Below are 24818 nucleotides of genomic sequence, written 5' to 3'. Positions count from 1 at the left end.
TATGGCTTCCAGACTTCAGGCAGTTATTGATTGCAAAGGATTTCAACTCACAATTTAATGTATGATTATGTTAGCTTGTCCAATTACTCTTGAGCCCCTAAAATTGGGTTATAATTCTTACATGGTTCAAACAATAATTTTGACAAAACCCTTAAATTAAAGATGAAAGTCTACACTTAAAGCACATCTTGATTGTTTCCTTTCAAATCCATTGTGGTGGCGTACAGAGCCAAAATGATACAAATTGTGTCACTGTCCAAATACATGGACCTGACTGCCTTCTTGTCTTCCACAAAATCATCAAATAACTCTTTCTTCCCAAAACAGATCTTAGGATTATATACTAAGAAGAACCCTTTGACTTACAAAGAATCCTTGTCTTCCAAAAAGGGTTCTTCTGATCAAAATGGTTCTTGGTCGAACACTATTCCTCTGCAAATAAACTTTTTGGAACCATTTTTTCTAAGAGTGAATAAAACATACAATCCATTATGAAAAGGATATATGTTAGACAATGAATACTGTACAGTACCTGCCCCTGCCCCTGTCCCTGTCCATGCATTAGGCCTGGCCCCATGTCCTTGCCTGGTCCTTGCCCCGCTATGGGCCCCTGTCCCGGCCCTGCCCCTGCTCCTGGCCCCCCAGGCTCCTGGGCGGTGTGATGTGATCTGCTATGCTCAATGCTCTCACTCTGCTCCTTCAGAGGCAGCCAGCGAGGAGTGTTGTCCAGCTGAGTTGTGTTAGACAGATCTATCAACACCTGGAGAGAGAGACAGCGAGACAGAGAGATAAAGATTGAGAAAGACAAAGCCAGAGAGAGAGAGAGGGGTAGAGAGTAGGCATGTGTAAGCAAATACTTATACTGTAGATACATGAAAATAGAATAAATCGTTTTCAGACATGGGGTTCTGTGATGTTGAAACATACCATCATACTGCTTTATAAATAATTAGGCTCCTTGTCCATTTAGCAGAGGATCAATGGAATTCATTCTACAGACTGATAAAACGTCAAATTACCTGTGAATATAGTTTTATTGGGAAGGGTAAACTGAAAGTATAAGCCTCTGTTGGCTGGAGAACACTTAAAAACATCAGGAGACATTAGGGTAAAGGGACGACTCAAGTGAATGTATGTGACAGTCCAACCAGAGTGTGTCTGATTCTGGAGACACTCACTTCTCCCAGGAAGTCATTGGAGGAAGATTTGTCATAATCCCACACTGTCACCTCCAGAGTCTTCTTCTTCAGCTGAGAGTGAGTGGGATAGGAGGGAGGAGAGAGGGAGAGAGTGAGAGGGAGGGGAGAAAATAGGGAATGTGAGATAATGATAGAGAGAGAGAGACATAGAGACAGAGAGAGATATATACTTAAATTTACAAATGCATTTAAACAAGTTATGCCAAGTACAACACCCACGCAGACCAATCTCATTCCACCAGCCTGTCAGGGGACTCTGTGATTGTGTGTTTGTGAGTGGGTGTGTGTGTGTGTATGAATATGTGTGTGTGTGTGTGTGTGTGTGTGTGTGTGTGTGTGTGTGTGTGTGTGTGTGTGTGTGTGTGTGTGTGTGTGTGTGTGTGTGTGTGTGTGTGTGTGTGCACGCTTGGCAGAGAAGTGGGTGAGTGAGTGAGTGAGTGAGTGAGTGAGTGAGTGAGTGAGTGAGAGAGTGAGTGAGCGAGTGAGTGAGTGAGTGAGTGATAGTGCAGCGTTTACAACCTCATTGGGCAGAATAGAGAAAAGAGTCACAGAAGAGCCACTAGACTTGAGATGCTACTGTCCACTGAGAGAGAGCGCTGTAAGGATAGACTTCACTCATCTTAAGTGGTCCAAATTGCAGCCAAGGGCTACTGTTAGGTTGAATGAAGAAGTCTCTGTCTCTCTCTTTCTCTTGCTGGTGATTTGTATTCTGTAAGGGCTCAGAATGAGGGGTGGAGAGGGTTGTTAAACCTAGCCAGGAGAGTGGTGTTATGGGCTTCAGGGGATTGGTAATGGGTACTGAGGCTGCAGAGAGACTGTCAGAACATCCACAAGGATTCAGAGGTACCAATTCAACTTGAAATAAGACTAACTAAATACATTCATTCAAAATAATGTTCAATGTGGATGTGTATGGATTTGTGTGTGACGGATGCGTTAGTAGGTGCTTTGTGTGTGTGTGTGTATGTGTGTGTGTGTGTGTGTGTGTGTGTGTGTTCCTACCTGTTCCAGGTGTATGTTCTTGTAGATGACGGTCTGGTTCCACTCTGGGTTCAGACTCCTCTGAACGTACTTGGTCCTCCTCTTGTTCTCACCACTATGATGTCATAGCAAAGGAACACATTTAGTCTCAGATGTGGTCTTTGTTAATATGCTAATATGTCCACATTATCGTAGATTTTGCCAAATGACATTTGATGATAGATATAAAGATGATATAGCAGGATGTCAATAATTGAATATCTGATTCAATATAATTATATCATCATATATTGTACATGATGCCTTGCAAATGTTGGATGAGGGTCAAATGTACACCACCGTTCAAAAGTTTGGGGTCACATTGAAATGTCCTTGTTTTTGAAAGAATAGCACATGTCTTGTTCATTAAAATAACATCAAATTGATCAGAAATACAGTGTAGACACTGTTAAAGTTGTAAATGACTATTGTAGCTGGAAATGGCAGATTTTTTTATGGAATATCTACATAGGCGTACAGAGGCCCATTATCAGCAACCATCACTCCTGTTCCAATGGCAAATTGTGTAGGCTAATCCAAGTTTATAATTTAAAAGGCTAATTGATCATTAGAAAACACTTTTGCAATTATGTTAGCACAGCTGAAAATTGTTGTCCTAATTTAAGAAGCAATAAAACTGGCCTTCTTTAGACTAGTTGAGTATCTGGACCATCAGCATTTGTGGGTTCGATTACAGGCTCAAAATGGCCAGAAAAAAAAGAACTTTCTTCTTAAACTTGTCAGTCTATTCTTGTTCTGAGAAATGAAGGCTATTCCATGTGAGAAATTGCCAAGAAACTGAAGATCTCAAACAACGGTGTGTACTACTCCCTTCACAGAATGAAAAAAGAGGATTGGGAGGCCCCGGTGCACAACTGATTAAGAGGACAAGTACATTAGAGTGTCTAGTTTGAGAAACAGACGCCTCACAAGTCCTCAACTGGCAGCTTCCTAAAAAGTACCCACAAAACACCAGTCTCAATGTCAACAGTGAAGAGGCGACTCCGGGATGCTGGCCTTTTAGGCAGAGTTCCTCTGTCCAGTGTCTGTGTTCTTTTTCCCATCTTAATCTTTTATTGGCCAGTCTGAGATATGGATTTTCTTTGTGACTGTCTAGAAGGCCAGGATCCCGGAGTCGCCTCTTCACTGTTGACCTTGTGACTGGTGTTTTGCGGATACTATTTAATGAACCTGCCAGTTGAGGACTTGTGAGGCGTCTGTTTCTCAAACTAGACACTCTAATATATTCCATAAAAAATCTGCCGTTTCCAGCTACAATTGTCATTTACAGCATTAACAATGTCTACACTGTATTTCTGATCAATTTGATACTATTTTAATGGACAAAAAATGTGCTTTTCTTTCAAAGTCAATGGCATCTTTCAAAAACAAGGACATTTCTAAGTGACCCCAAACCTTTGAACAGTAGTGTATAGACACACTGGCTAGACAGGATAACAACATGAAACAAGAATAAAGTCAAATAAATAGTGATGTATGTATGTTTGTCTGGTTGAATCAATATTTGACTGTAAGGCACAGCTCCACTCCTGTAGCAGAGAGCATAAAGGTGAGGTGAAAAACACATCTGACTCATGAAATGATTTCACATTTCAACTTTGATTTCAACACGGCAATGTTCTTGGCTACATCTGCACAATCAGATAATCACATTGCACATTGAAGCAGGGGGGGAAACAGACTGAAAGCAGAGAGGCAGATAATTAGAGAGCCAGAGACGGTAAGAATGATAGAAAAAGAGGGAGGGAAGGAAAGTAGGAGACAGAGGGGCAGAGAAACAGAGACAGAATGCAAAGAAGGAGAGAGGCAGAGAAGGAGAGAAGCACAGAAGGAGAGAAGGAAGAGTGCAGAGAAGGATAGCAGCAGAGAAGAAGGAGAGCAGAGAAGGATAGCAGCAGAGAAGAAGGAGAGCAGAGAAGGATAGCAGCAGAGAAGAAGGAGAGCAGAGAAGGATAGCAGCAGAGAAGAAGGAGAGCAGAGAAGGATAGCAGCAGAGAAGAAGAGAGCAGAGAAGGATAGCAGCAGAGAAGGAAGAGAGCAGAGAAGGATAGCAGCAGAGAAGGGAGAGAGCAGAGAATGATAGCAGCAGAGAAGAAGAGAGCAGAGAAGGATAGCAGCAGAGAAGGAAGAGAGCAGAGAAGGATAGCAGCAGCGAAGAAGGAGAGCAGAGAAGGATAGCAGCAGAGAAGAAGGAGAGCAGAGAAGGATAGCAGCAGAGAAGAAGAGAGCAGAGAAGGATAGCAGCAGAGAAGAAGGAGAGCAGAGAAGGATAGCAGCAGAGAAGAAGGAGAGCAGAGAAGGATAGCAGCAGAGAAGAAGGAGAGCAGAGAAGGATAGCAGCAGAGAAGGAAGAGAGCAGAGAAGGATAGCAGCAGAGAAGGAAGAGAGCAGAGAAGGATAGCAGCAGAGAAGGAAGAGAGCAGAGAAGGATAGCAGCAGAGAAGGAAGAGAGCAGAAAAGGATAGCAGCAGAGAAGGAAGAGAGCAGAGAAGGATAGCAACAGAGAAGAAGAGAGCAGAGGATAGCAGCAGAGAAGGAAGAGAGCAGCGAAGGATAGCAGCAGAGAAGAAGAGAGCAGAGAAGGATAGCAGCAGAGAAGAAGAGAGCAGAGAAGGAGAGAAGGAAAAGAACAGAGAATAAGAGAAACAGAGAAGGAAAATATTAGAGAAGGATAGAAGCAGAGAAGGATAGAAGCAGATAAGAACAGAATCTGAGAAGAAGAGAAGAAGAGAAGAAGAGAAGGAGAGAAGGAGAGAAGCAGAGAAGCACTACACTACCTTGCGTTCTGGACTACCATGACTTGTCTGAGAGTCCAGGGGAGGGAGAGGAGGGTAGAGACAACAGACAACAAACAACAAGAACAGCAAAAAGAAAGAAATCGTCAGAGAAACAGAGACATAAAGGGAAGGAGATAAAGAACGACAACATAGAAACATGAAGACATGGTTTATTTACTACTGTCTACTGTTTAAACACATATCAAGCAGTCCCTATATACTGAGCTAAAGGACAGTGTGCGTGTGTGTGTGCTGGCAGTTTCTATCCAATCCGGATACAGTCTCTGAATCTTTGATCCAATCCGAAATCAGGGTAGAGTCTCTGGCATTGTACTGTAAAATCCTATGAACATGGCTGATAGAGCCATTAGTAGAAAGCAGATAGTGTTATAGGTCAGATTAAGACTTGATCTCTCTGCCTTTTCACAGGAAGATAGGGATGGAGACAATGATGGGGCAGGGAAGGAGAGAGGGATACGCTAAGCTGATGCTGATAAACTGATAATCGCTGTCCCGTGGGAGGGTTGAACCTTACTACGCTATCATATCAGAGCACTCAGAAAGAGAACACTGCAGCCGATCTAGAGACCACACACACACACACACACACACACACACACACACACACACACACACACACACACACACACACACACACACACACACACACACACACACACACACACACACACACACACACACATCAGCATTAAAGAGAATATCTTAGAGTAAATATAGAATGCTTTGATACAGTGACCAAACATTGTTTCATATCAAGTTGTAGTATCTGTCCATGAGTACGTTTACATGCACCATGTTCGAATCAAGGCTGTATCACCTCCGGTGATAGTCCAATAGGGCGGCGCACAATTGGCCCAGCGTCGTCCGGGTTTGGCCGGGGTAGGCCCTCATTGTAAATAAGAATTTGTTCTTAACTGACTTTCCGAGTTAAATAAAGGTTCATAATTTGATATTAAATCGATTAGGAAAATGGGTATACCTAGTTAGTTGTACAACTGAATATATTCAACTGAAATGTGTCTTCCGCATTTAACCCAACCCCTCTGAATCAGAGAGGTGCTGCCTTAATCGACATCCACAGCGCCCAGGGAATAGTGGGTTAACTGCCTTGCTCAGTGGCAGAAAAACAGATTTTTACCTTGTCAGCTCAGGGATTCAATCCAGCAACCTTTGCGGTTACTGGCCCAATGCTCTAACCACTAGGCTATGGCAGTAGTCAGATTATGCAATAGTCATGTAAACACCTTACTCTGCTTATCTTAATCGGCGTAAGGTCGAAATCTAAGTAAACATACACAGATTAAAACACCTGGTTTTCTGAGCAATCTTTTGAATTATTAGGACATGTAAACACCTTAATCGGCGTTCCAGTGGTGTATTTGATCTGCGCGTGTGCTGGCACCAGCCGAGAGCCTCCCTCTTTAGCATGAGTGAAGTGAGTTTGAATCAACTGAATGTATGTGTCTTAGAAGTAGTTTCCACAAACAGATTTCATATGTCCCAACTCAGAATCAAATATACTTCTCAAAAATAACTTGGTCACTGTATTTGAACATTTATTTTGATTGGCGATTTTCTGCGGTTATCAGAGAGCCATCAGCTAGCCTGATGTAAAACAGGGTTAATAGGGAAATGCTTCTTGCAAAGCATGCAAACATTTGAATCAAATTATTATATTAATCTGACTAGCCACAATACCAATACATGTACACTCAATATGCCAACTGAGGCCAGTTAGAAGCCATGGAGATAAGAAATGAAAGTAGCCCACAGTTGGATGTGTCACTATCATGTTTTATGAACTCCTAGGCTTCTACTTACAATCAATCTTTCACAGAGAGCTCCCAGTAAATCAGATTACACAGATTAATAAAGGCACATCAGAGTAACAGTCAATACTCATTAGAGTACTGAAAGAGAGAGAGAGAGAGAGAGAGAGAGAGAGAGAGAGAGAGAGAGAGAGAGAGAGATGCAAGGCATAGAGAAAGAGAGAGAGTGCAAGGCAGAGAGAGAGAGAGATAGAGAGAATGCAAGGCAGAGAGATAGAGAGAGAATGCAAGGCAGAGAGAGAGAGAATGCAAGGCAGAGAGAGAGAGATAGAGAGAGAGAATGCAAGGCAGGGAGAGAGAGAGAGAGAGAATGCAAGGCAGAGAGAGAGAGATAGAGAGAGAGAGAATGCAAGGCAGAGCGAGAGAGAGAGAGAGAGAGAATGCAAGGCAGTGAGAGAGAGAGAGAGAGAGAGAGAGAGAGAGAGAGAGAGAGAGAGAGAGAGAGAGAGAATGCAAGGCAGAGAGAGAGAGAGAGTGATAGAGAGAGAGAGAGAGAGAATGCAAGGCAGAGAGAGAGAAAGAGAGAGAATGCAAGGCAGAGAGAGAGAGAGAGCGATAAAAAAGCAGTCCAGAAGGAGTTAAAAGCATTGTGAAGTATCTCACCCTCTCCCTGGTAGGAGGTAAACCTTGACAAAGGGGTCAGAGTATCTGTTGGGGTCTCTCTGAGCCAGGTTCCTGGCCTGGAGCACATGCACTATCAGGTTCCCCAGGTTCCTGTCATAGTTGATCTGGAGCTGCAGGGAGCAGAGTGGACAGAGAGAGACATGCAGTATGTTCAACTAGGTTCTACAGGCATGTAGACCAGTGTTTCTCAACACTAGACAACCTGATTCTGACTAATCATCAAACTCTTGACAGGTGGATCAATCAAGTGGAGGAATTCAGGAATATAAGGCACACTCTACAGACTCCAGACTGGAGGAGTCAGTAGCAAACAGAGTAGGTGTGAGACTGGGGTTTGCCAAGAGGGGACCAAGAACCAGTCAAATTTTATCACAAATAGCATTGCAAATTGGCTTAAACTTAGATGCATTGTATTGAATAACTGTTTATTTGTAACTGCCCTAATTTATTTAAATAAACCCATTTGAATATTAACATTGGGAAAATATTCACGTTAGATACACGTTTAGTGGTAACCCCCTACAAGGAATATATATATATATATTTTTTAAAGCTGATTTAGGTCTACTCTATTTCTACACAATTTAAAAGCTCTAAAATTATATTTGGAGAACATTAAAAAAAGAAGCAAAAATGACTTCAGCCATTCTCACCTTGGCTGCTGTAGCTTCATTTTACCTTAGTCGATAAAGGACAAACACATGCCATACAGCAATGACAGCCATGTCATACAGCAATGACAGCCATGTCATACAGCAATGACAGCCATGTCATACAGCAATGACAGCCATGTCATACAGCGATGACAGCCATGTCATACAGCAAATGACACCTCGATCAGAACGACAGCGTCAATGCGTTTTGCTACACCAGAAGTACATTCATTTCCAATGGAAAGCTGCGTTTGCCTTGCAGCATTACATTGCAGAGGCTGTTGCAGTGCGTTCTGTGTTCCGCATAGATTGGATTTATGAAATGTATGCATCAAACTGTATGCATAGACTTGACAGAAATAGTGGCAAAAGGTGAATGTTGAACTTTTGTTGCACACATATCCACTAAAATGTTGGATTACATCATGAAAAAAGTTTGACTGCAGAATGTATCACGCAGTATTGATGCTATGAGGCTGTCGGCCTGATAGCTGCTACACACTAGCTAAACACCGGGGTTAAAAATTCTAGTTGAGTTTCCTGTCAACTCAACCAGCAGTTCCTTAGCCGCCTTCCTGCTCTGCTTTCCACATATCAATTGAGAGAGATTGCACTGTTCAGTGTTCCCTCACTGTAGCCATGCTCTCCATAATCCTAAAGACAGCCAGCCAATCACAGCCTTTGCGCCCACTCCAAGGTATCCGCCTGGTCCTAAAGCCAGCCACAATGACTTGCCTGAACAAAAGCATTGTCTTTTCTCTCCAATCTGAGCCATAGTGACAGCTCTCTGATCCAATGAGAATAGAGGGGCACTAAGGGTGGCCAATCATATTTGAGGTGTGGCTGGTGCCACCCCTCTGTGGTGGTGCCCTTGAGCAGGCCTACCTGTATTTCTCCTGTTATAGGGTGAGGCTGAGACTTTAGCACCTGCACATCTGCTGCCGACTGAAAAACAAACACAAGCATCGATTATACGTTTATGCCGATATCAGTTTATGCCGATATCAGTCTCACTGATACATGTTCACACACTCTACATTAACACACACACACACACACACACACACACACACACACACACACACACACACACACACACACACACACACACACACACACACACACACACACACACACACACACACACTGCCATGAGAAGCCCTGCTTATAGTGTGGCCTCTGGTCTGCCTGAAAAGTTCAGTTACTGTGTCCATCATATTATGGTTTTAATTAGCAGTAGGTTGGCTAGAGCCCCTGTGTAGGATAGTTATTGTCTGATGACATATCAAGGACCTGTCCTTGTCCTGGAGATGCTGAGTAGCGCTTTCTGAATGGACTCTTTAAACCATTGTTAATTCGACGTGTCCGCCCGCATCTGGGTTTTTAGCTTGATTCCTGATACCCTACACACATATACCATGCATGTTTCTCTATAATTAGCCTGTCATGTTTCTGTGATCCACAATGCAGCCACAGCAGTTGACCTTGACCTCTACCACACAAACAAACGTACACATGCACAGCATTTGTGAATTATTAATTATGAACTCACCAGCCATATGGATGTAATAACATACTCTACAGGGAGCTACGGGCTCTCAATATCATAATGTACTACTATTGAAGGCATTACCTTGGCGTTGTGGCGTTGTTTCTTGTTGATGGCTGGGGAGGCAGGCTGACCGGGGCTGGGGACGGCACTAGAGCTAGCCGATGCATTGCCTGAGTGTAACAGAGCTGAGCGGTCAAGGGCAGAGAGGATCCCTACTCCTCCTGGCCCCCCCACCCCCATTCCTACCCCCATCCCAGGGGCCTGCTGTTGGGAAAACTTCTGCAGCTCTGCAGCCAGCTGCTTAGGGTCCACTCCTGGAGAACACTGCCTGTCACCTACACACACACAGACACACACACAGTAACATTCACAATGAAGCATCGTAAAGTTACGTAAACATTATGATACATTATAACAACATAGTGCAAAAGTCATGATGAAGCATTATAACAATGTAGCGGTGTACCAGGCTTCAGCTGGTCATGGTTCTCCAGGGCCTGGGGATGCTCAGGGTCAGACAGCATGTTCAGGTCACTGAGAGAGACAAACAGAAAGGTCAAATTTAGGTCTCATCTAAATTAAGTGGGGATAAGAGGAGAGAGGGATGAGAAAGGATAGAGAGCGATGAGGAATAAGATATTTGACTCACAGTCTCACACAGAGCTCAGTCTCTGTAGATGGCTGACCCATAATGCACTGCACCTCCTCGTAAGTCTTCCCCATCAGAGGAACCCCGTTCAACTCCAACACCTGCATTCCTACAGAGAGAGACAGAGAGCGAGAGAGCACTTTGACGCCAGTACGTAACAACACATAACCCTTTATGTATGTTTATGACACATGATTCAAACTGCTATGGCACCACAGATCGATTCTCGATCCTGCAGTCAGGGTCTTGAGACAAGCTCAGACTACAGACACCGTGGTCTCAATAAATCTCAGAACACAAAACACAACCCAAACAAGTTAAGCTCAGGGAGAAATGTCTTACTCCTTCTCAAGAGTAGGTGCTACATCTTTTAAAAACACCACTACCTTTCATTTCATTGACTAGAACAGTGGTTCCCAACGTTTTTTGTTTACTGTACCGACTACCGAATTTGACTCAGCCCGGAGTACCCAATAAGTACCCCCATAGTGCATTTTACCAGTCACTGTGTGGTCTCATGGGTCTTCTTAAGTACCCCCTGTGGATAGGCCAATTACCCCCAGGGGGTCCTAGTACCCCTGGTTGGGAACCACTAGACTAGAGTATATATTTTTCAGGTTCTGGTTCACACAGCAGACAAGACTCAGAGAGCATGACAGAGTGTATAGCAGTAAGAGCTGTATGATAGATACTGAAAGCGAGAAAGTGCACAGTAAACTCAAACCCATGCCAGCATCGGTGCTGTGGCTGCACTTACACAAATGGAACCTCGTCTTCAGATAAGACTTTTGCTTACGAAGTAACTCGCCAGCTGCTGTGACAACAAAAGATTTTATTAACATATCTCTCTCAAATCAAATCAAATTTTATTTGTCACATACACATGGTTAGCAGATGTTAATGCGAGTGTAGCGAAATGCTTGTGCTTCTAGTTCCGACAATGCAGTAATAACCAACAAGTAATCTAACTAACAATTCCAAAACTACTGTCTTGTACACAGTGTAAGGGGATAAAGAATATGTACATAAGGATATATGAATGAGTGATGGTACAGAGCAGCATAGTCATGATACAGTAGATGGTATCGGGTACAGTATGTACAAATGAGATGAGTATGTAAACAAAGTGGCATAGTTAAAGTGGCTAGTGATACATGTATTACATAAGGATACAGTCGATGGTATAGAGTACAGTATATACGTATGCATATGAGATGAATAATGTAGGGTAAGTAACATTATATAAGGTAGCATTGTTTAAAGTGGCTAGTGATATATTTACATCATTTCCCATCAATTCCCATTATTAAAGTGGCTGGAGTTGAGTCAGTGTCAGTGTGTTGGCAGCAGCCACTCAATGTTAGTGGTGGCTGTTTAACAGTCTGATGGCCTTGAGATAGAAGCTGTTTTTCAGTCTCTCGGTCCCAGCTTTGATGCACCTGTACTGACCTCGCCTTCTGGATGATAGCGGGGTGAACAGGCAGTGGCTCGGGTGGTTGATGTCCTTGATGATCTTTATGGCCTTCCTGTGACATCGGGTGGTGTAGGTGTCCTGGAGGGCAGGTAGTTTGCCCCCGGTGATGCGTTGTGCAGACCTCACTACCCTCTGGAGAGCCTTACGGTTGAGGGCGGAGCAGTTGCCGTACCAGGCGGTGATACAGCCCGCCAGGATGCTCTCGATTGTGCATCTGTAGAAGTTTGTGAGTGCTTTTGGTGACAAGCCGAATTTCTTCATCCTCCTGAGGTTGAAGAGGCGCTGCTGCGCCTTCTTCACAATGCTGTCTGTGTGAGTGGACCAATTCAGTTTGTCTGTGATGTGTATGCCAAGGAACTTAAAACTTGCTACCCTCTCCACTACTGTTCCATCGATGTGGATAGGGGGGTGTTCCCTCTGCTGTTTCCTGAAGTCCACAATCATCTCCTTAGTTTTGTTGACGTTGAGTGTGAGGTTATTTTCCTGACACCACACTCCGAGGGCCCTCACCTCCTTCCTGTAGGCCGTCTCGTCGTTGTTGGTAATCAAGCCTACCACTCTCTTTGTATGTTAGAGAGTCAAGGCCACAGCAACGTTTAGAATATGCTCTCTCTCCCTCTCTCTCTTTCTCTCTCAGTCTCTCATTCCCCCCACTCCTCATCTCTCTCTCTCTCTCTCTCTCTCTCTCTCTCTCTCTCTCTCTCTCTCCTCTCTGTCTCTCATCACCCCCCTCTCTCATTCTCTCTCTCTTTGCACCTGAGGGTACAAGTGTTCAGTTCCATGGTCTCTTCCAACTAAAGTCTAAACACAGAATTTGCATTAAGGTAATTTAGTCCTCTGAAGAGAGTCAGATAAAAGCACAACATAAGACCACAACAACACAATGGTTATATGACTGCTTCTATTCCTAGGAGGGTTACTGTGTAATAGGGTGGCTGGTTGCCTAGTGGTTAGAGCGTTGGGCCATCAACCGAAAAGTTGCTGCTTCGAATACTCGAGCGGACAAGGTGAAAATCTGTGCACTTGAGCAAGACAATTAACCCACATTTGCTCCAGGGGTGCTGGACTACATGGCTGACCCTGTAAAACAACACATTTCACTGCACCTATCTGGTGTATGTGACAATAAAACATATATATACAGTACCAGTCAAAAGTCTGGACACACCAACTCATTCCAGGGTTTTTCCTTATTTTGACTATTTTTCTACATTGTAGAATAATAGTGAAGACATCAACATTATGAAAAAACACAAAAGATAATGAAGTAAGCAAATATATATTTATATTTGAGATTCTTCAAAGTAGCCACCCTTTGCCTTGATGACAGCTTCAAATCAAATCAAAGTTAATTTGTCATGTGCGCAGAATACAACAGGTTACAGTGAAATGCTTACTTACAGGCTCTAACCAATAGTGCAAAAAGGTATTAGGTGAACAATAGGTAAGTAAAGAAATAAAACAACAGTAAAAAGACAGTGAATAACAGTAGCGAGGCTATATACAGTAGCGAGGCTGTATACAGTAGCGAGGCTATATACAGTAGCGAGGTTATAACAGTAGCGAGGCTACATGCAGACACCGGTTAGTCAGACTGATTGAGGTAGTATGTACATGTAGATATGGTTAAAGTGACTATGAATATATGATGAACAGAGAGTAGCAGTAGCGTAAAAGAGGGGTTGGTGGGTGGTGGGTGGTGGGACACAATGCTGATAAGCCGGTTAGCCAATGTGCGGGAGCACTGGTTGGTCGGGCCAATTGAGGTAGTATGTACATATGTAAAAGTGACTATGCATATATGGTTAAAGTGACTATGCATATATGATGAACAGAGATTTGCAGCAGCATAAAAGAGGGGTTGGGGGTGGCAAATGGTGCAAATAGTCCGGGTAGCCAATTGATTACCTGTTCAGGAGTCTTATGGCTTGGGGGTAAAAAGTATTGAGAAGCCTTTTTGTCCTAGACTTGGCACTCTGGTACCACTTGCCAGGTGGTAGTAGAGAGAACAGTCTATGACTGGGGTGGCTGGGGTATTTGACCATTTTTAGGGCCTTCCTCTGACACCGCCTGGTGTAGAGATCCTGCATGGTCGGCAGCTTAGCCCCAGTGATGTATTGGGCCATACGCACTACCCTCTGTAGTGCCTTGCGGTCGGAGGCCGAGCAATTGCCATACCAGGCCGTACCAGTCAGGATGCTCTCGATGTTGCAGCTGTAGAACCTTTTGAGGATCTCAGGACCCTTGCCAATTCTTTTTAGTTTCCTGGGATGGAGTAGGCTTTGTCGTGCCCTCTTCACAACTGTCTTGGTGTGTTTGGACCATTGTAGTTTGTTGGTGATGTGGACACCAAAGAACTTGAATCTCTCAACCTGCTCCACTACAGCCCCGTCGATGAGAATAGGGGTGTGCTCGGTCCTCCTTTTCCTGTAGTCCACAATCATCTCCTTAGTCTTGGTTACATTGAGGGATAGGTTGTTATTCTAGCACCAACCGGCCAGGTCTCTGACCTCCTCCCTATAGGCTGTCAATCGTTGTCGGTGATCAGGCCTACCACTATTGTGTCGTCTGCAAACTTAATGATGGTGTTGGAGTCGTCCCTGGCCATGCAGTCATGTGTGAACAGGGAGTACAGGAGGGGATTGAGCACGCACCCCTGGGGAGCTCCAGTGTTGAGGATCAGCATGGCAGATGTGTTGCTACATACCCTTACCACCTGGGGGCGGCCAGTCAGGAAGTCCAGGATCCAGTTGCAGAGGGAGGTGTTTAGTCCCAGGATCCTTAGCTTAGTGATGAGCTTTGAGGGTAGTATGGTGTTGAACGCTGAGCTGTAGTCAATGAATAGCATTCTCACATAAGTGTTCCTTTTGTCCTGGTGGGAAAGGGCAGTATGGAGTGCAATAGAGATTGCATCACCTGTGGATCTGTTTGGGCGGTACGCAAATTGGAGTGGGTCTAGGGTTTCTGGGATAATGGTGTTGATGTGAGCCATTACCAGCATTTCAAAGCACTTCATGACTACGGACGTGAGTGCTACGGGTCTGTAGTCATATAGGAAGGTTGCTTTTGTGTTCTTGGGCACAGGGACTATGGTGGTCTGTTTGAAACATGTTGGTATTACAGACTCAATCAGGGACATATTGAAAATGTCAGTGAAGACACCTGCCAGTTGGTCAGCACATGCCGGAGCACACATCCTGGTAATCCGTCTGTCCCCGCAGCCTTGTGTATGTTGACCTGTTTAAAGGTTCTTACTCACGTCGGCTTCTGAGAGTGTGATCACACAGTCATCCGGAACAGCTGATGCTCTCATGCATGTTATAGTCCCGCACCTTGAAAGCGGCAGCTCTACCTTTAGCTCAGTGCGAATTTTGCCTGGTTGGGGTATGTACGTACAGTCACTGTGGGGACGACGTCCTCGATGCACTTATTGATAAAGCCAGTGACTGATGTAGTGTACTCCTCAATGCCATCGGAAGAATCCCGGAACATGTTCCAGTCTGTGATAGCAAAACAGTCTTAAAACCTGTTACGGCTAGACGTTCCGCTAGCGGAACCCCTTGACAACATCCGGTGAAATGGCAGAGCGCCAAATGCAAATGAATTACTATAAATATTAAACTTTCATGAAATCACACATGCAATACACCAAATTAAAGCTACACTTGTTGTTAATCCAGCCAACATGTCAGATTTCAAATAGGCTTTACTGCGAAAACAAACCATACTATTATCTGAAGATAGCACCCCATCAAACAAACACAGACAATCATTTTTCAATCCTCCAGGGCACGACACGAAACTCAGAAATTAAGAAATAATTCATGCCTTACCTTTGACGAGCTTCTTCTGTAAACATAAACATCACAAATGGTCCTTTTATTCGATTAATTCCGTCGTTATATATCCAAAATGCAAAACGCAACATGACTACAAAATATCTCAGAAATTACCTGTAATCTTTGTCCAAATATTTAAAACAACTTTCCTAATAAAACTATAGGTATTTCTTTTGTAAATAAAGGAAAAACATCAACCAATTTCAAAGGAAAAACATCAACCAATTTCTAAAGACTGTTGACATCCAGTGGAAGTGATAGGAACTGCAAGCAAGTGCCTTAGAAATCTAGATCCCTATTGAAAGCCCATTGAAAAGAGAGTGACCTCAAAATGTTTTTTTTTCCTGGATGGTTTGTCCTCGGGGCTTTGTTATACTCACAGACATCATTCAAACAGTTTTAGAAACTTCAGAGTGTTTTCTATCCAAATCTACTAATGATATGCATACCCTAGCTTCTGAGCCTGAGTAGCAGGCAGTTTACTTTGGGCACGCTTTCCATCCGGACGTGAAAATACTGCCCCCTAGCCCGAAGAGGTTTTAACAGTCTCTTGGCGTACCATCAACCAGCGTCATGAGGAATGCTTTTCGAACAGTCCTGAAGGAGTTCCCACATATGCTGAGCACTTGTTGGCTGCTTTTCCTTCACTCTGTGGTCCAACTCATCCCAAACCATCTCAATTGGGTTGAGGTCAGGTGATTGTGGAGGCCAGGTCATCTGATGTAGCATTCCATCACTCTCCTTCTTGGTCAAATAGCCCTTACACAGCCTGGAGGTGTGTTGGATCATTGTCCTGTTGAAAAACAAATAATAGTCCCACTAAGCGCAAACAAGATGGGATGGCATATCGCTGTGGTAGCCATGCTGGTTAAGTGAGACTTGAATTCTAAATAAATCTTGACAGTGTCACCAGCAAAACAACCCCACACCATCACACCTCCTCCTCCATACATGCGAAGATCATCCGTTCACCTACTCTGTGTCTCAAAAAGACACCGCGGTTGGAACCGAAAATCTCAAGTTTGGACTCATCAGACCAAAGGACAGATTTCCACAGGACTAATGTCCATTGCTCGTGTTTCTTGGCCCAAGCAAGTCTCTTCTTCTTATTGGTGTCCTTTAGTGGTCATTTATTTGCAGCAACTCAACCATGAATTCTGCCTGATTCACACAGTCTCACACAGTCTCCTCTGAACAGTTGATGATGAGATGTGTCTTTTACTTAAACTCTGTGAAGCATTTATTTGGGCTGCAAGAACTTATCCTCTGCAGCAGAGGTAACTCTGGGTCTTCCTTTCCTGTGGCAGCCCTCATGAGAGCCAGTTTCATCATAGTGCTTGATGGTTTTTGCGACTGCACTTGAAGAAACTTTCAAAGTTATTGAAATGTTCCGCATTGACTGACCTTCATGTCTTAAAGTAATGATGGACTGTCATTTCTCTTTGCCTATTTGAGCTGCTCTTGCCATAATATGGACTTAGGGCTGTCTTCTGTGTACGACACCTACCTTGTCACAGCACAACTGATTGGCTCAAACGTATTAAGAAGGAACGACATTCCACAAATTAACTTTTAACAAGGCACATCTGTTAATTGAAATGCATTCCACCTCATGAAGCTGGTTGAGAGAATGCCAAGAGTGTGCAAAGCTGTCATGAAGGCAAAGGATGGCTACTTTGAAGAATCTAAAATCTAAAATATATTTTGATTTGTTTAACACTTTTTTGGTTACTACGTGATTCCATATGTGTTATTTCATAATTTCGATGTCTTCACTATTATTCTACAATGTAGAAAATAGTAAAAATAAAGAAAATAAAGAATGAGTAGGTGTGTCCACACTTTTGACTGGTACTGTATATGTTAGAGAAACACAAACAACTAAACATTCTGTCAAAATTAGGATACACTGAGATACTTACTCTAGCTACATAATCATTTTCACAATCTGTATAAGCTCAATACTATTATAAACTGTAGGGGATTTTAGGGAGATGGCATATGCAGAGAGAGAAAGTGTGTGTGTCTATTTGTCCTTCAAACTCCTCTCTCAGAAAAGTCCAGGCTGTTCCATGTCGCAAGTGTCACCACCAGGGTGTGACGTCACAGCGGCTGAACTGAGTATGACAGCAAGAGGGAGTAGATGAACACTATCTCATTGTCAGAAACATCCCTAACTGCAGTGGATTACGCTATAGAACTATAAAGAACCAGGCTTTCCTTCAGGTTTAACCCAGGAGGGCTGGATGCAGAGACACGTCCTACATGTGACAGTAAGTCCCTGAAATATATCAGTAGGAGAAAGCTACTGTCCTACACATTGTTCAGGAGGTCTGGTAAATACAGTGGGGTGTTCTGAAGTCTCTTCTACTTTGTTATATTCTGCCTGTAGCCTGTACTAATCTATGTGCATCAGAAAGGAGGGTTTTACAGTAATATGATGAATGGAAGCAGAACGAGGGGGAAGGGGGCTAAATACTGTGTGTGTGCGTTTTTTTCAGTGTGTGTTTGCGTGTGTGTGTGTGTACAGGACTCTGAACAGCTTCTACCCCCAAGTCATAAGAATGCTAAATGGTTAGTTACATAGTTAACCAAATAGCTTCCTGGACTATCTGCATTGACCCTTTTTTGACTCATCACATATGCTGCTGCTTCTGTTGATTATCATTCACTTTATTCCAAATTATATGTACATAGTGTAGCTACCTCAATTACCTCGTACCCCTGCGCATCGACTCGGTACTGGTACCCCGTGTATACAGCCAAGTTATTGTTACTAATTGTGTGTTTATTATAACTTTGTTTTGTATTATTGTTGTATTGTATTATTTTTGTATTTTCTTTCTCTCTACATTGTTGGGAAGGGCCCGTAAGTAAGCAGCTCACTGTTAGTCTACACTTGTTGTTTACGAAGCATGTGACAAATGCAATTTGATTTGGTGTGTGTGTCAGTGTGTGTGTGAACATGTAGGTTTGTCAGAGAGAGAACACTGCCCACAAAATGAGGTGGAAACTGAGCTGCACTTCCTAACCTCCTGCCCAATGTAGAGAGACATATTTCCCTCAGATTACACAGATCCACAAAGAATTCGAAAACAAATCCAATTTTGATAAACTCCCATATCTACTGGGTGAAATTCCACATTGTGCCATCACAGCAGCAAGATTTGTGACCTGTTGCCACGAGAAAAGGGCAACCAGTGAAGAACACACACCATTGTAAATACAACCCATATTTATGCTTATTTATTTTCCCTTGCGTTCTTTAACCATTTGTACCTTGTTAAAACACTGTATATATATATAATATGACATTTGTAATGTCTTTATTGTTTTGAAACTTCTGTATGTGTAATGTTTACTGTTCATTTTTATTGTTTATTTCACTTTATATATTCACTTTATATATTATCTACCTCACTTGCTTTGGCAATGTTAACACATGTTTCCCATGCCAATAAAGCCCTTGAATTGAATTGAATTGAATTGAAATAGAAACAGAGAGAGAGGGACAGAAAAAGAGATAGATTGAGAGAGAGGGAGGGAAACAGAGAGAGAGAGAGAGAGAGCGAGAGATGGATAGAGAGAGAGAGAGAGAGAGAGAGAGAGAGAGAGAGGGAAACAGAGAGAGAGAGAGAGAGGGAGACAGAGAGAGAGAGAGAGAGAGAGAAAGAGAGAGAGAGAGGGAAACAGAAAGAGAGAGAGGGAGAGAGAGAGAGAGAGAGAGAGAGAGAGAGAGAGAGAGAGAGAGAGAGAGAGAAAGAGAGAGAGAGAGAGAGGGATAGAGTGTGAATGACTGTGTGTGTGCTAAATACAGCATAATGGCTAGTCTTTGTGGCAGTGCAAAGAGACAGAGCTTTTTCTCTGGCTATCTAATGTCTCAGAGAATGAGACATGACAGACGCACACGCAAACACAAACATACTATACACACACAAACACCCTCTCATCTCTCTATGGTGCACCAAGAGCTTGGCAAAGATATTCACAGTGAGCTGACAGTGGCCTGAAATGATTAATATAATAATAGATTTCTGCTTAAACCAGTAGCTAATCTGCTCTGAGCTGAAATCTGACATTGAGAAGTCTATCTCGTCCCGAGCACGTGTGAAATAATCAATATACCTCATCCAGCTTATCTCAGACAAATTGAAATGCATACAACATGAGCTTATGAGTTATTATACTGCTGTATAAGATTGTTAATCATTGTTTTTTTTCCAAATGTCACTTTCATTTACGTTCCACACAGATTAAAATCCCACTATAATGACGATCCCATCGGCTATATCCCACAGTATTTTCTCAACCTTAAATCAGACAGTGTCCCTGTATGAACAGAGATGACTAATCCCTTGTTCTCTCCTCCTTCTCTTGCTCCATTTATACCTTACACAAGTACATGTTCACAAACACTTACCTTCCACCACTTTCCCTGTCTGTTCGGCCACTCCTCCGGGTGTAACCTTAGCGATGTAGGCTCCTATCTCACCATGACAACCAGGAATCTCCTTTCCTCCCACCACACGGATCCCCAGGCCATTCCCTGCAGGGAACGCACACAACCGTTCCAAAGTTTGGGGTCACTTAGAAATGTCCTTGTTTTTGAAAGAAAATAAAAAAAATTGTCCATTAAAATAACATCAAATTGATCAGAAATACAGTGTAAACATTGTTAAAGGTGTAAATTAATATTGTAGCTGGAAACAGCAGATATTTAATGGAATATCTACATAGGTGTACAGAGGCCCATTATCAGCAACCATCACTCCTGTGTTCCAATGGCATGTTGTGTTAGCTAATCCAAGTTTATCATTTTAAAAGGCTAATTGATCATCAAAAAATACTTTTGCAATTATGTTAGCACAACTCAAAACTGTTGTGCTGATTAAAGAAGCAGTACTGCTGGCCTTCTTTAGACTAGTTGAGTATCTGGAGCATCAGCATTTGTGGGTTCGATTACAGGCTCAAAATAACCAGATACAAAGACCTTTCTTCTGAAACTCGTCAGTCTATTCTTGTTCTGAGAAATGAAGGCTATTCCATGTGAGAAATTGCCAAGAAACTGAAGATCTGGTACAACACTTTTTCTTTGCAACTCTGCGTAGAAGGACAGCATCCCGGAGTCGCCTCTTCACTGTTGACGTTGAGACTGGTGTTTTGTGGGTACTATTTAATGAAGCTGCCATTTGAGGACTTGTAAGGTGTCTGTTTCTCAAACTAGACACTCTAATGTACTTGTCCTCTTGTTCAGTTGTTCACCGGGCCTCCCACTCCTCTTTCAATTCTGGTTAGAGCCAGTTTGCGCTGTTCTGTGAAGGGAGTAGTACACAGCATTGTACGAGATCTTCAGTTTCTTGGCAATTTCTCACATGGAATAGCCTTCATTCCTCAGAACAAGAATAGACTGACGAGTTTCAGAAGAAAGTACTCAGATTTATTGCTTCTTTAATCACACAACAGTTTTCAGCTGTGCTAGCATAATTACAAAAGGGTTTTCTAATAATCAATTAGCCTTTTAAACTAATAAACTTGGATTAGCTAACACAACGTGCCATTGGAACATAGGAGTGATGGTTGCTGATAATGGGCCTCTGTACGCCTATGTAGATATTCCATTAAAATGACTACATTGTTAATGTAGTAATTTACAACATTAACAATGTCTACACTGTATATCTGATAAATTGGATGTTATTTTAATGGACAAAAAAATGTGCTTTTCTTTCAAAGTCAATGGCATGTCTAAGTGGCACCCAAACTTTTGAAAGTTAGTGTATATCAATGGACAATATACAGTATAACAATATATCAACGGCTATATTGGAAATACATGAGATGATCCTATTATTATCATTAATGAGCAGATATCTACATATTAGAGAATGTTTACTGTGTTCTGCTCTACCTGAGACACTGGTGTCCTTGGGGTCCCTCTGTAGTTTGAGCCGGGTGTGAGGGAACACATAGGGAATCAGCTTAATCTGGGGGAGGCACACAGTGCATGGAGTGTTTGTAAAAAATTGCCAAGGCAGCAGCTACTCTTCCTGGGGTCCAAACACATTAAGGCACTTACATTACATGTGAAGCAAAATATAAAATGGTACATCATATAACATTATTACACTGCTATATGTCCACAATACAACATGTATAATACCACCATACAACAATATTACAATGTACGTGTGTGTAGAGTGCGTATGCTAGTGCTTGTGTGCATGTGTGTGTCTGTACCTGTGTGTTTGTCTCTTCACAGCCCCTGTTGTTCCATAAGGTGTATTTTTACTCGTTTTTTAAATCTGATTCTACTTGATTCAGTTACCTGATGTGGAATAGAGTTCCATGTAGTCATGGCTCTATGTAGTACTTTGCGCCTCCCATAGTCTGTTCTGGACTTAGAGATTATGAAGAGATCTCTGGTGGTATGTCTTGTGCGTTATGCATGAGTGTCTGAGCTGTGTGCTAGTAGTTTAAACAAACAGCTCAGTACATTCAGTTTATCAACACTTCTTACAAAAACAAGTAGTGATGAAGTCAATCTCTCCTCCACTTTGAGCCAGGAGAGATGGACATGCACATCATTGACATACATACCCCGTGTACTTTTAAGGGCCAGCTGTGCTGCCCTGTTCAGAGCCAATTGTCCCTCTATGTGGCACCTGACCACATAACTGAACAGCAGGTGCGACAAAACTAGGCCCTGCCTTCTTAAAAAGGACCTGCCTTGTTAAGAAGGGAGAGCAGCACTTTATTATGGACAGAGTTCTCCCCATCTTAGCCACTGTTATATCAGTATGTTTTCACCATGACAGTTCACAATCCAGGGTTACTCCAAGCAGTTTAATCACCTCAACTTATTATTCAATAGTTTAGAGGAGGATTTGTCCCAAATACAATGCTTTTCATTTTTTAAATATTTTGGACTAACTTATTCCTTGCCATCCATTCTGAATCTAACTGCAGATCTTTGTTAAGTGTTGCAGTCATTTCAGTCGCTGTAGTAGCTGACATGTATAGCGTTGAGACACACATGGACACACTGGCTTTACTCAAAGCCATGATTCATGGCATTGATTCTACCTGGATTATGTTGGAGGGGCTTCCATTAAAGAACCCCATCTGTGTTATGTTAGACAGGTAAGTGTTTATCCACAATATAGCAGGGGGTGTGAAGCCATAACACATACATTTTTCTAACAGCAGAATATGAACAATAATGTCAAAAGCCACACTGAAGTCTAACAAAACAGCCCCCAAAATATTTTTACCATCATTTTCTCTCAGCCAATCATCAGTCATTTGTGTAAGTGCTGTGGTTGTTGAATGCCCTTCTCTATAAGCGTGCTGAAAGTCTGTTGTCAATTCATTTACTGTAAAACAACATTGTATCTGGTCAAACGCAATTATTTTCAAAAAGTTTACCAAGGTTTGGTAACAGGCTGATTGGTCGGCTATTTGTGACCAGTTTCAGGAAACTAGGCGTATGTCGCAAGTCACGACTTCACAGGAGAGGCATTTGAACGTTTATTAAAAAAAAATAAAAAATCTGTTATTTGGCAGAAATGCCTTCTGGAACATTTGAACTTTCATGTGCCTTAATAAAAAAACTTGTATGCCATCTGTAAATATGAAATACATTGTTAAATTATGAGCCTAGTTGGTTTAGCCACAGAAAAAGACAGGAACCTTTCCGCTAGCCCTGATTGACTGAAATAATGAATGGGCTGGACATACCGAGAGATGAGTTTGGATTGGTCTGCCCTGTAGCATCTTCTGTCTATAAAATGAGCTGCTCGTTATGTGTAGATAATCCTTTCTAATGCCGTTTTTTCAAAATATATAATGCTAGCCATGGAGAACTGAAAATGTGTTGCTACTGCTCTCAACCAGAGTGACTTGACACAAGATTATTGAGGTTATTCTTCTTATCTAAACTTGAGAGGTGAATCGATGTTATGCAAAGTTGTAATGTCTTCTCAAGTTTTTAGTTTTTTCCTGTTTTACAGCTTCGATGCTCTGGAGTCTGGTGCTGTTGTCGCCAAGGAGCGTTCGGACTCAGTCGGGACCAGGTTTTAGCTGCTGCGCAAAGCTGACATCTTTCCTCCCATAGATGGTCTGCCTGTACCAGCAGCACCTGGACTGGACACAGCTAGACAAACTTATCTTTTTGAAAAGATCAGGGAGTTTTGCGAGGAAGAGGCTATGGACATCACATGCCCTGCACCAAAGTCAAGGGCAGAACAGAAACAGGCTCCCTGAATATAGATTCCCTTGTTCATGCGTGGTTCGGACGGACCAGTTAATCACTGGGGGCGAGATCCCAGCCATCAGCACTATCTTCAGTGCCTCTTGTCACATGACTCTCTCCTAACACATACGTTGATGCTACTTTTTTTATCCTGCTGTTCAGCCAATTTACCCCTGATTGATGGCATATACCTACCTCATCTTTCACTGATATCCTTATTGATATTGTTCTTGAACATAATGTATTTTTGTTCTTTCTCTACTGGCATTGACACTTCTTTTTTTTTTCTTTATATTTATTTTACTATCTATTTTTGATATTGCTACTTTGCAAGTAACCACTTGGCTGTACCGTTTACAACTTCTGGAGAGTCCCATCCACTTAACAAGATGTGGCTGGGGGTTATAGCATTTCTTTCACATGACCCATCAATTTAGAAAAGTGTACTTATTATTATTATTTACTTATTGTTGGCTACAACTTTTTGTCTTAATCTTTACTACACTAATCACTGTTTAGCACATGACCTCACATGTGAATCCTTAAAGAGATGGGTGGGGCTGGCTTAAAAGGGTGTGAACAATTCTGAATGGGTGTAGACAATGAAAAGCTCTCCAGTAGATGTACCAAAACATTCAACGGCCATTTTCTCAAAAGTTTATCAACTTTCAAAGCAGAATTACTTTCGCATTGTTCCTCAAATGCAGTGTATGATATACCATTTTGTAGCTCTGTGTCTCTGCTTTTAACCAATCTAAAAAACACAATTTCAAATTTTGATACATAAGACCAAATCGGTGGACATCACATTTGAGCCAATAAAGGGGGCTGTACTATTCTTGGGTAGCGGAATGACTTTTGCTTCCCTCCTGGCCAGAGGGCACACCCTTTTAGTAGGCTTAAATTGAT

General features: G+C 42.5%; 1 protein-coding gene across 1 annotated transcript in view; it reads right to left on the bottom strand.

The window, feature by feature from the left end:
• Window positions 1–24818, bottom strand: part of LOC139376659 (protein piccolo-like) — a 113364-nt gene that overhangs the window by 14778 nt on the left and 73768 nt on the right. Inside the window, exons 18-28 of the mRNA XM_071119899.1 lie at window positions 21567–21642; window positions 20079–20204; window positions 10346–10454; window positions 10163–10230; window positions 9778–10031; window positions 9030–9089; window positions 7471–7601; window positions 5018–5044; window positions 2202–2295; window positions 1179–1250; window positions 533–760 (exon numbers count right to left, since the gene is read on the bottom strand). Of these exons, the coding sequence (XP_070976000.1) occupies window positions 533–760; window positions 1179–1250; window positions 2202–2295; window positions 5018–5044; window positions 7471–7601; window positions 9030–9089; window positions 9778–10031; window positions 10163–10230; window positions 10346–10454; window positions 20079–20204; window positions 21567–21642 (1245 nt within the window). The remainder of the gene's footprint in view (window positions 1–532; window positions 761–1178; window positions 1251–2201; window positions 2296–5017; window positions 5045–7470; window positions 7602–9029; window positions 9090–9777; window positions 10032–10162; window positions 10231–10345; window positions 10455–20078; window positions 20205–21566; window positions 21643–24818) is intronic.

Source organism: Oncorhynchus clarkii, chromosome 1, assembly GCF_045791955.1.
Source record: "Oncorhynchus clarkii lewisi isolate Uvic-CL-2024 chromosome 1, UVic_Ocla_1.0, whole genome shotgun sequence".
Lineage (NCBI taxonomy): Eukaryota > Metazoa > Chordata > Actinopteri > Salmoniformes > Salmonidae > Oncorhynchus > Oncorhynchus clarkii.
Note: the sequence above shows the minus strand (reverse complement) of the source record. Positions and strands in the feature narration are given on the sequence as shown.